The 12,102-nt window shown below is 46.8% G+C and overlaps 2 protein-coding genes across 2 annotated transcripts in view; one reads left to right on the top strand and one right to left on the bottom strand.

Annotated features, from left to right (window-relative positions):
• The window catches only part of trpc1 (transient receptor potential cation channel, subfamily C, member 1), a gene marked incomplete at both ends in the record, with an annotated part of 19,926 nt that extends 17,808 nt beyond the window's left edge, over window positions 1-2,118 (top strand). Inside the window, 3 exons of the mRNA XM_084461528.1 lie at window positions 231-432; window positions 1,298-1,492; window positions 1,891-2,118. Coding sequence (XP_084317654.1) covers window positions 231-432; window positions 1,298-1,492; window positions 1,891-2,118 — 625 coding nt within the window. The remainder of the gene's footprint in view (window positions 1-230; window positions 433-1,297; window positions 1,493-1,890) is intronic.
• Window positions 2,119-3,781: 1,663 nt separating this feature from the next.
• pcolce2b (procollagen C-endopeptidase enhancer 2b) lies at window positions 3,782-11,787 on the bottom strand (the record flags this gene model as incomplete). The annotated part of the gene is made up of 9 exons (XM_084451053.1): window positions 3,782-3,912; window positions 4,754-4,921; window positions 5,902-5,985; window positions 7,495-7,658; window positions 8,277-8,413; window positions 8,538-8,662; window positions 10,390-10,645; window positions 11,217-11,325; window positions 11,654-11,787. The coding sequence occupies 9 exons, from the start codon at window positions 11,785-11,787 to the stop codon at window positions 3,782-3,784; spliced, it is 1,308 nt and encodes a 435-aa protein (XP_084307179.1).
• Window positions 11,788-12,102: the final 315 nt, after the last annotated feature.

The raw sequence follows: 12,102 nt of genomic DNA, 5'->3' as shown, positions 1-12,102 counted from the left end.
TAAGGCTCCCGTTTGCTTGTTTTGGGTGCCTTAAGAAGACTCAAAGAGCTTCTTAGCGCTAAGAAGGTTTCGGGAAACGCGGCCCTTGTCTGTTTAAAAGTGTGCTATCACAAATTAACTTCCCATATCTAAGGACTTATCCCATATCCCCATCTGAAAAACACGAGCGGATCTGAGAAAATTGTCATTAGGTTGAACCTCTCCTTTGACCTTTCGGCCCCCGACCCCAGGTTCATGGGCACCTGCTACGCCCTGTTCTGGTACATCTTCTCCCTGGCCCACGTGGCGCTGTTCGTGACGCGCATCAACTACACGGAGGAGCTGCGTTCGTTCGTGGGCGCCCTCATCATCGGCACCTACAACATCGTGGTGGTCATCGTCCTCACCAAGCTGCTGGTGGCCATGCTGCACAAGAGCTTCAGGCAGATCGCTGTAAGGCCAACGCGGTTGTTCGGTCGATCGGTCGAAATGTCAACTTTGTTGATACTGCATAGCATGGGTTCCCAAACTCCATCAATGTGGGCCTCCCCGCTGAAGACAGTGACACACCCGCACCCCCCCCCAAACCCCCAAATTTGTCCATTTTGCAAGGCAGCGTTAGCTAGCCCATAACGTTACACAGCTAAGTTAGCTCGGTGGCACCTGCTGCTAGTTAACGTTAGGACGTTAGGACGCTTTCGTTTTCATGAAAAACCATAGAAAATTCAAAAATAAAATACATGTTTTTCCTTTGTTTTTTTCTTACCATCCCTCCGCGCCTCCCCTGAATTTCTTTGGGGCCCCCCGGGGGAGGCCCGCCTCACAGTTTGGGAATGCCTGCTGTATAGCATTGTCCCTACAAAAGACAGAATGTGAGGTGCTTCCTGAGGCAGAAGACTGAAAAAGGTGGATGATAATGAATGATCAAGTCAGAAATATCGAGACTTACTGTATAAGGTAGCGGAGACTACAGTGGATGACCTTAGTGGTCTATGGGAGTTTTGCTGTGGACACTCGGTCTCATTTGAGGACAGACGTCAGTGTGGCGTTGTTTTCTTGGTTGTTGTTCTGAGCGATAGTTCAGGCTAAGATGGGGAGTGTGGTACACAGATGTTCTGTCATTGCCGATCCCCGCATTTTCTGCTGGCTTTGAACAATAATGATCCCCCCCCCCCACTCCCCGGGAGAAGAACATTTCACACGCTCGTTAACACATGGTAGCTATTCCTCGGCTATTCCGCGGAACTAGCGTTCAGAGTTCATTATCGCATTCTTTTGTTTCTAATAAATCTTTTTGTTTCCCCTCCGGCTCATCCAGAACCACGAGGATAAGGAGTGGAAGTTCGCCCGCGCCAAGCTGTGGCTCAGCTACTTCGACGACAAGTGCACCCTTCCCCCGCCCTTCAACATCCTGCCCTCCCCCAAGACCGTGTGCTACCTGGTCACCAGCCTGAGCAAGTGGGTCTGCTCGCACACATCCACAGGAAGGGTGAAGAGACAGAACAGCCTGAAGGTAAGGAGGGGGGGGGGGGTTTCATCCAGTAAATGGGTCTGTCTGGGGTTGATTTAGAGAAGAAATATCGAGGCTTCACTCTTGAATGTGCTTCGCTTTGGAATATGATGATTGTCAGCTGTAGGCGTTGACTGTAAGTTGCCTGGGGAGTGATTTATTTTGCCTCAACTCCCATAACTCCTGTCCTTGCTCAATTCTTTAAATCCAAGCATCCAGCTTTCGCGTTGGCCTCAGTTGAACCACGGATGAAGATAAGACGAGAGGAGATTATTTGTGTAGAAAAGAAACGTCTACTACATTTAATAAGTCACTATACTATAAATGTAAACAATGGTTTTGTCATGTCCCTCCCCCGTCTTTGCTTGATACCTGACTCTCTCCTGTCGTCGTCCAATCAGGAGTGGAGGAGTCTGAAGCAGAAGAGGGATGAGAACTACCAGAAGATCATGTGTTGTCTGGTCCACCGCTACCTAACGTCCACGCGGCAGAAGATGCAGAGCACAGACCAGGCCACGGTGGAGAACCTCAACGACCTGAGACAGGACCTCTCCAAGTTCCGCAATGAGATGAGGGACCTGCTGGGCTTCCGTACCTCCAAGTACGCCATGTTCTACCCCAGGAGCTAAGACCCGCCCCCCCCACACACACACACACCCTCCTCCTACCCACAACCTTGTGCTTTTTCTCCAAGGCTGTTCCTGAACCCCGAGCATGCTCAGAAGCATTCTGTGTCGAGGCACAGAGGAGACATTTGAACCTGGAAATCAACTGGAAAAATAGATTTTACCTAGATTCTGACCCTGCGTGTAATATTCAGTCAACCATTCCTTTTCTAAAAAAAAAAAAAAAAGAGTAATTCTTTTCAACAAAATACTAATAAAGATTTCTGAAAAAATATGGTCACTTTTGAATGGGGAAAGTGGGTTCCAATGGACGTTTCACCCTGGTCAGTTTTACTGTAATGTGAAATACTAGTTTCACACTGGTCAGTTTTACTGTAATAGTGAAATATCTACCAAGTGTATTAGAGCAGAATCAGCCAGCTGTGTCAGTCACATTAAATGCATTACATTACATTACATTGAGCACAGCTGTCAGCTAACGTGGCAAAAAACACTACTGTATAATAGGCCAACTGGTCTAGCGTGGTTTGCATAGCCAGCTTCACATTCTGATCCCTCTTCTGAGCCCATTCTGGAAAGAACGTCATCAGATTGGAGCAAAAACTAACCCTGTAATATTCAGAGTAGAAGGGAAAGCACGTCCAACCAAGTAAATATCAGTGATAAGTTATCATGTTTACATTGATTACATAACCATACTTTTTTAGCACCTCTCCAGGGAAATCATTTCATCTTTTCATCATGTTGTCCTGTACTTCATTCCCATAACACAGTATACTGAGTATTAAACACAGTATACTGAGTATTAAACACAGTATACTGAGTATTAAAGTAAACTTTGCCCCACTTTTCTGTATGGTATATGCGGGCCCTGTGCACACAATTCAAACCACAACTTAACAGAGAATATACTCTAAACTGATGAGGATTTTCAACGAATTACCACCAAGTTTTTCGTAACTTAGAATTTTATTTGTGCAGATGAAAACATTAAAATATAAATAACATTTATTTACTGATTGTTTCATAGGAAAATACTTTATATCTGTACTTTCATTATAAACATTAAAGCTGACAAACCAAGCTGATGAAATGATACAGGGTGCTTTGCATCCAATCACAACAGAAGCTTTGGCGAATAAAGGCGATCGCTACACATAAAACCAGACATAGACACCAAATAATTTCAAACGAATGCTATATATTAAACTATTGCACTTATTAACACCACATAGAATACTTCCTATAGATCCTTGTCCATTCACTGTGAACAAAGGAGATGAAGAGCAGTTTGTAAACACTCATTAAAACTACAACACCCAAATCCCACCACTATACTGTTCTTCCTGTTCCAAATCCTCATAGGGTCCTCAAATACCCACGACACCAACTCACCCCACCCGGTCCTCAAATACCCACGCCACCAACTCACCCCGCCCCATATCCTGCCTCAGTCTCACATCATTCTTCACATTGCGCTGTACACAGGCCCAGCTTAGAACAGAGAGAAAAGAAGAAGAGACGATTTTAGGTGAAATAGAGAGAAGGGTGGGGGCGGGGACTAAGGCCATGCTGGGCGAACACCAATGAGGAGTGCCCCCCCCTCCCCTCCCCCCTGTGGGGGCGGGGAAGAGGGGCGGAGCCCCAGACCCAAGGGTCGGGTGACTCAGCAGCGTTGGTTCTTGAGCACGTTGAGGCCTCTCTGGTTCTTGGCTTTGAAGGCCATGACGAAATGGTGGGGGGCGATCTTGCCCCGCCCCTCCTCGTCCACCGTGCCCATGAGGATGTAGTTCAAGCCTGGTGAGGTCACACAGAAAGAGCCTGAATGCAGTGGCGGAACGGCAGAGACATTCAGGAAGACCTCGCATCAGCTTCTCCTTACGCAACCTCAGTCTTCTACATATATAGATATGTCTATATGCCCCATATAAACATATACTACAGGCTTTCAGAGACTGACGTCATACGTGTGCCTCACAAAAGAGGGTCGTTTGGAAATAGTGTCATCTGACAGTGAGTTGTGCCACTTACCTCAGACCTGGGGTCAAGCTTGAGGTGAGCTTGAGGGCAGAGCATTAGGAGGCAAACTCAGAGCCATAGACTAAGCGCTAAAGTCTGCTGAACACGCACCTGGGCAGACTGCTCATTCACTAGGGGTGTAACGATACACTAATCTCACGATACGATACACGATATTGGGTTGACGATAACAATACGATACGATACACCCAGGGCAGGTGTGAAGCGTTGCAGTAGCGCTGCTGTTCACACCAATAGTGCATTTCTCCACATTTCTACTCCAATACACTATGTGAATTTAGAGCTTAATTGTTGTAATATCATGGATAGGCCTAGAGACAAAAGACGTGTTTGTTACCAGCGTTGTGTAGCCAACGTTCACTGATATACAATAAACATATCACGATACTGTTTTCACCTTGACGATACGTATTGCGACGTTTCCGTATCGCGATATATTGTGGCACGATATATTGTTACACCCCTATCATTCAGTACTTATTATATAATTAGTCCACCGTGATGTTAGTAGAACTTTCAGTCTCGGTGTGACCTTCAGAAAGGGAAGTAAACGTGGGAGGACCCAGTCTGTCTCAGACTCCGGGTTCCTTCGACTCACCTCGTCGGATGAACGGACACTTCTTGCAGAGGATGATGACCTTGGTGCTCATGGTTTTACCCGCTTGCTGGATGGCCAGGTTGCCCTCTTTGTACACGTTGATGATGGAGATGGTGGCGTACATACTGCCCCCGCGCATCACCGCTGTGATGACCGTCCCTGTGATCACTGTCACACACACACACACAGACAGAAAACAACCAGGATCGGTGCACCGTTCATCAACAAGTCCCTGCATCCCTTGTTTCAAAAACGATGACTGGAAAACTTGAAACGTGCCTTAATTTAACTCACTAATAAATGTATACAGTATGTGTCTTCACACACAAGCTGTATGGTAGATGTAAAAACTCTTCGGATGGCGATGACAATTGGACAGTAATGATTATGAGGGAATGCATTGGCCCTTTCATCTCCAGCTGTGTCATGTGACCCCCTTGGCAGACCGTAGGAGCAGTCTTTATTGCACAGGCGTTTTTTACACATCCACCCAACTTCTCTCTACATGCAAATGTAAGTCAACTCCCTTTGAAACGTCAGTTTAAATAAATTTGATTTCGTCAACGTCTCCCAGAGAAAAATAACATCACAGAGCGTCTCTGGGGGTAGCGGACGGACGGCAGCAGGCGGACTTGGCTGAATCAACACCTTTATTTAGTGACAGGCTAGCGGGAGTGGGCCCGGCCCATGGCTAGGTGTTTACTCTTGAGGGAGAACTGAGTCCTACACACGCCGGCATTCTGCGCTCTCTCTCTCTCGGGACATCTCAAGGACTCTTTTGAGACGAGCCTGACACAGACCAGACGGCCAAAGATAGCGTGGCGTTCGAGAGCCATGAAAACGCACGGTTGTTGATGCGGGGGGGGGGGGGGGGGCGCGATGCAGGGGGGAAGCCGGGAATGATTTCATCCACCGCCGAACAGAAATGGTTTAGTGAAGATTCAACGTTCAGTATGTTAAGCAAGCCCGAGGCACAGCCGTCGTTCGTTCGCTACCCTTAGACCCTAGAGATGATTGCTGAGGTGGTTTTTGTCTGTGTGTGTGTGTGTGTGTGTGTGTGTGTGTGTGTGTGTGTGTGTGTGTGTGTGAGTGTTGTGGCGGTAACAGTGATCCACTAGAGCTGGCGGCGGATATTATAGGCCTCTTACCAAAGTTGCTGGAACAGTAGTTGTTCTCAAGAGTCCCCTGCTTTTTGCATTTCTGCTGACACAGCGCTACGGAGTACTTGAGGGCTGGGAATAAGAATAAACAGCTTTGGAGTGATGCAAGCAGAGGAATTCAAGACACAGTCCACACTGACATGTCCCTGTAAGGCATGAGGAATTTGGGGGAAGACTTCGTTAGTGAGGGTTCTTAATGGAGATGACAATGTGAAGCCCAGAGTAAAAGTGCAGCGTAGATCTGGTGGCTAACATCTGTTTTTAGGATTACGGTGTGTAATCACATTCCTATGCTGTAGGAAAGAAGTCGGCCCAGGAAAATGCAACCACTGTCCTGTCCAAATGTTATTGTTACTGAGAGAAAACAGGGAAGTCAGAGGTCAACACAAGATGATATCACAGGTGAGTTGTGAGGGACGGTTTCTGTGAGGGAATTACTAAACGGCTGAGGGGGAGGTGGAGGTACAGTATGTGTGTGTGTGTGTGTGTGTGTGTGTGTACGTGTGTGTGTGTACCTGTGTGTGTGTGTGTGTGTGTGCGTGTGTGTGTACATGTGTGTGTGTGTGTGTGTGTACCTGTGTGTGTGTGTGTGTGTGTGTGCGTGTGTGTGTACATGTGTGTGTGTGTACATGTGTGTGTGTGTGTGTGAACATGCATGTCAGTGTGTGCATGTGTGTGTACAGTACAGTATGTGCTACATGCACACATGAACACTAGCGGTGTGCGGTGGGGCCCAACAGCAACCCGATCATCTGTGCTTTTGGATTCTGGACATCTGTGTGAAAGTGAAGACGTGTAAGTGTGCATATTTGTAGGAGCGCTAGCGAGAGCCAACATCATTGAGCTGACCAAACTGACATCCAGCGTTATTCTTTCCGCTATTTCCCATCCCAGGAAGTCTGGCCTTTCGCCTGGGATCAGAAGAGGGAAGCCTGCTTTGCCCCCTCTCTGCCTGGGGAGCGGTCAGTCAGGACCAGGCAGGAGCAGACGCCTGGTTCTGCTCACTTATTTAGGGGGTGGGGGGGTTTATCGCACGTATCTCACGGGCACCAGGATCAAAGAGTAGCAAAGCTACACAAACATTCCCCTGACGTATGGCGGGCTGAGATGACCGAGGAGGAAGTCTTGTTCTATGTGATTAGATAGTATTACAGTACCTAAGTATGAGTTGTATTAGATAGTATTACCTAAGTATTAGTAGTATTAGATAGTATTACAGTACCTAAGTATTAGTACCTAAGTATTAGTAGTATTAGATAGTATTACCTAAGTATGAGTTGTATTAGATAGTATTACCTAAGTATTAGTAGTATTAGATAGTATCACCTAAGTATTAGTAGTATTACTGTAGATAGTATTACCTATGTATTAGTAGTATTAGATAGTAATACCTATGTATTAGTATTATTAGATAGTATTACCTATATCCAGTGGGATTGATTTTATTTTGTTTATACCCAGTACTAAAACCAGCTGGACCGCCCCAAAAGTGCACTTTAAGACAAACGCACCTGGAATATTGTTGCTTATTTGATTTATGTATCTGACCCAGACGTGTAAGACATGGAGAGTGATACCTACGTATGGGTCTGGTGGTTGCTGGCAGAGTGGTGGTGGTGGGCGGTACTGTGGTGGTGGGGAACTTCTTGGGTCGGAACTTGTAGTGGCCGATAAAACCGTCCGCCGTCAGACTTAGGTCCGAGAGGAACTGGATCAGGAGCTGGTTCCCCTCTGAGAATACCGGACTGAGGAGAGAGAGAGAGGGAGGGAGGGAGGGAGGGAGAGAGAGAGAGAGAGAGATGGAGAGGGAGGGAGAGAGAGAGAGAGAGAGATATGGAGAGGGAGGGAGGGAGAGAGAGAGAGAGATGGAGAGGGAGGGAGGGAGAGAGAGAGAGAAAGAGAGAGAGAGGGAGGGAGAGAGGGAGAGAGGGAGAGAGAGAGAGAAAGAAAGAAAGAAAGAAAGAAAGAAAGAAAGAGAAAGAAAGAAAGAAAGAAAGAAAGAAAGAAAGAAAGAAAGAAAGAAAGAAAGAAAGAAAGAAAGAAAGAAAGAAAGAAAGAAAGAAAGAAAGAAATTCAGGGGGAAGGGGGGTAGGTAGATTGGTGAGGGGGGGTAGATTAGCTCAAAACAACAACTTATATTGCATCATGTGGCATACTCTACCCCTCCATGTATACCCCCCCCCCCCCCCCCCTTCTCTCTGTGAAGCGCATTGTGTTGCCTTTGTGTGGGAAATGCACTACTGTATAAAGTTTGATTTGCCTTGATTTGATAGCATATCACATACAAAAGAATGAAAATATAACCAGTTGAGACCAGTTGAGACCAGTTGAGACCAGTTGAGACCAGTTGGACTGTGACCTACGCTGGGGGGCTGTCTCCGCAGAACTTCCCGATCCTCTTGGCATCATTGATCTCTGCCCCGTTGAAGATAGCTACATAGTCGTAGCGGCAATAGTTATCTCTTTCCACATCGAACTTCTCAAACTTCACCTCTATGATCTGCAGGAGAAGGAACAAGTTACACAGAAGCCAGCATATTAGAAACCACACATAGACAACAGAGTAATAAACTAAGGCATAAGACCCATCAGGAACAATGGACCGTGCCATTATCTAAACTCACCTGGTTCTTTGGTGCCACTATGTGCCAAGAGCAGGTGACGCCGGCTGGGTAATCCTTCTCAGGCCAGTTGGGGGTCTTGAAGGACCCTGAGGGCTTGTCCAAGCGACCGCCGCAATACTGGTCCCCTATGTGTGGAATATCAAACCAAAGAACTCTATTGGTACCCGGATTCCTGGAATGGAATGCTATTTGGAATGCTGTATGTTAACGCTGAAGACGAAAATGCAGTGTGCATGATGATTCTGATGACATCATTCTATAATTACACACTTCTTTAATCAGTACTCTAGTATATAGCCTTGATTAGTAGACACTCATCTCTCTCTGATCCCCAACGTGCAGTTAAAAGGGACTCCATACGCTAGTCCTGGCATCAAACATCTGACAGAGATCAAGTCAGCCACCACACAAGCTGCACTGGCAAACTCGTCCTCTCATGTCCTCTCAAAAACACCATCCCGCCCTGTAACAGGAACTAAATCACCACTCCGGCTCTATTTTTGGGAGACGACCCCAATGTATCTTAGTGCGACTGAAACAGATGTTTAACAAATGGAGGAGGTTTCATCAACTCGCATGGACAGTGTGGTAGCATTTGCTACCGTCTGTTGTGTGACACAAGGCAAGCTCGCAGGCGTAGCTCCTCGTAGCGGTCAGCTAGGAGGTTACTGATAGGGGGGGTCGCCGCACAGTCAGGCCCCGTTCAAATTCCTGAAAGCCAGCCGGGGGGGACGGACGTCTCAGCGTCGGGTGTGAAGTGGAAGGGGGACCACTTCGCTCTGGCTACAGGCCCGACCTGTCCCTCGCACAGGGCTTCCAGAAAATGCCCGCGTGAAATTCCACGTCATACTGCGAAATGTGTAGACGTTCTCCCCCTGTCTCGTCCAGCTCCCCGAGCAAGCCTTAAACCAACAGCCCCCGTCCCGGGAAGGCCCACTGGGAGAGCAATGGTTTCTTTTAACAAGCGGAAGCAAAACTACACCTCTCGTTTTCAGCATGGTGCGACTCTGTCGGGAGTGATTATTCATGCAGAAAAGTCATTGTATATCCGACAGACGTTTAGCTGTTTCCCTCTCTCTCCGTCCAAGCGTACTGCCTGGTCTGAACGCTGTCCAGCGACAAGCACTGACCTCCGGGAGGGCGGCTAACGGGCTTGTTAATTTGCTCGTGAAAGTCCAACCCCTGCACTCTCGCACACACTCCGCGGGTTTTATCAGATGTCTTTACGACGTTGAGTCATGACCGAGGGTCAGTCCCCCCAGGTTCGACTTAACACCTAGAGCTAGAGCCTAGAGCCTAGAGCTTGTGTCATGTTTATTTTTGGTCTACTGTTTTGACCGATAATTCATAGCCACATATTAAAGTATCAATTTAGGCCCATGTTGAACGCAGTCTGGACATTGTGTTGTCAGTCTTTTATGTGTGTTTGGTTCAACTTTGCCCTGGACACCAGATGGTTAGTGAACACCACTGTCTGTCCTGGGACGCTCTGACCGGTCACAGCGGGTTGTCTGTGTTGCATCTTTGTAACCCTGTATCGCCCCACTCTTTTTATCCAATCAGTTAGTGATGATTAAAACGTCATTTACAAATGCTATAAATGTTTGAGGTTTTGCGCTGAAACCTCAGTTGTGACTGCAGGCGACTCTGGGTTTAGTTTGTTGTTTGTTGACAAAAAAAAAACATTAACAGCAAGTTCTCTATAGCTTGTTTCACAGAACTAAAGTCTTCCACGCTCGAGACACACATGACTGCAACCTGACGATGTGGTATATCCATTATTATTACACCCAAGGGGCGAAACAACATCACGTGGACGGTTGACCTGTCATGCCCCCGGACGGGGTCCTACCTCGCTCGTGGGGCTGGGCGGCAGAGTACACGGCCAGGAAGCCGCTGCCCGCCGTGTTGGCGTCGGACACCATCTGGATGAGCATCTTGTTGCCCGTGGAGACCAGGGCACCTGGCCTGAAGGTGCCACAGAAGCGACCCAGCCTCTGACCGCTGACATGCCCGCTGTACACGTCCACGTAGTCGTAGCGACAAAGGTTGTCGCTCTCCAGGTCGATGAAGCGGAATGACAGGACCACGACTTTGCCCTCAGGGACCTGTGGACAGGATGAGAACACGGAGTGCATAGATATCATAGCACTATGTCAAATACTTACAATGTCATTATACTTACAATGTCATTTCAACATATAGGTGGCCTTAGGCCTAACTTAATTAGTTTGTTTTGAGATGCTTTTTTTGTTTTTCAGATTAATGACTCTGCCTAAGGCAACCAATGATTTCGCCTACGCCGTTCCATATCACTAGGCAGCGTGCCTGTTACAGACATGAAGCGGAGGCAGACCACAATCCAAATACTAAAAACATAATTACAGTCAACATCTCATTGCTGTTATTGCTGACAATACTGCATCACGATTCATTCTAACTGTCAGTCAGGATAGTGTAATGTAATGTAATGTAGTGGGCTGACTCTATTAACTTTAGATAGATAGATAGATAGATAGATAGATAGATAGATAGATAGATAGATAGATAGATAGATAGATAGATAGATAGATAGATAGATAGATAGATAGATAGATATGCATATTTTATTAATCCCCTTGGGGAAATTCAGTTTATTCACTGAACCCTTACTGTGTATTTAAGAAAAGTTAAACTCACCGTTAATCGCCAGACACATTTGGTATTTGGGGGGTACACCCCTGGATAACCCTGGCTGCCAATAACTCCCGAATCCCCAGTGATATTTCCACCGCATGTGAACGTCGGTCTGGGGAAAAAATAAAAATATAGATTTTAGATATGAATTAGGTTTAATGGGGCAGACCAGTGGGCTACGTTAAGAGAATTATGGCTTAATAGTGTTAAATATTCGATCGCCTCAGTAATGCGCCAGTCAGTGCGTCTTGATTGGAAGCCTCGAGCGCAGACTGCAGATTTCTCCAAAATAAGAACTCGTCGCTTACAATGCAAATCATGTGCGGTGCTGTGCCGCGAGGTAGGCTACCGATCCTTACACCTCTTGCTCACTGTCGTACTGTAAAGGCTTTAACTAGGCTAATTACGCAGACCCCCAAAATGAATAAAAGTGATGGTACCTCTGTTGTGACTGCGCGCAGACCTCTGTGAAAAACAGTACACCCCATGCGCAAAAAATACTGCAAATTCTCCACATTGTCGGGTTAACGGTCCGGACGCTTCGCGTGTTTTCGCCCCGTGGCATGAATGACATTGTATTCAGTAGCTCAAACGGTAAGGAAAAGTACCCAGAAGTTCCTGGAGGGAGTTTCTGACGGCAAGCTGGAGCAGATGAATATAGCGTTTGTTCTGCGTAGCAGGAGGGAGGGGGTAGCAGCTGCCTTTTTCCAAAACCTGGGATAAAAGACGCCCTGGAAGTAGGCTTGGCAATGGAGAGATCTCTTGCCTTAGATTATGACACACCTGGAGACATGAAAATCTTCACTTTTAATCAAGGAATCACTTTAATCAAGACATTTTGTTAATGTTCTTACCTATAGGCTTAGGCCTATTTTTTGTATGAAAATCT

Source organism: Borostomias antarcticus, assembly GCF_949987555.1.
Source record: "Borostomias antarcticus genome assembly, chromosome: 2".
NCBI lineage: Eukaryota > Metazoa > Chordata > Actinopteri > Stomiiformes > Stomiidae > Borostomias > Borostomias antarcticus.
This window is presented reverse-complemented; position numbering and strand designations above follow the sequence as displayed.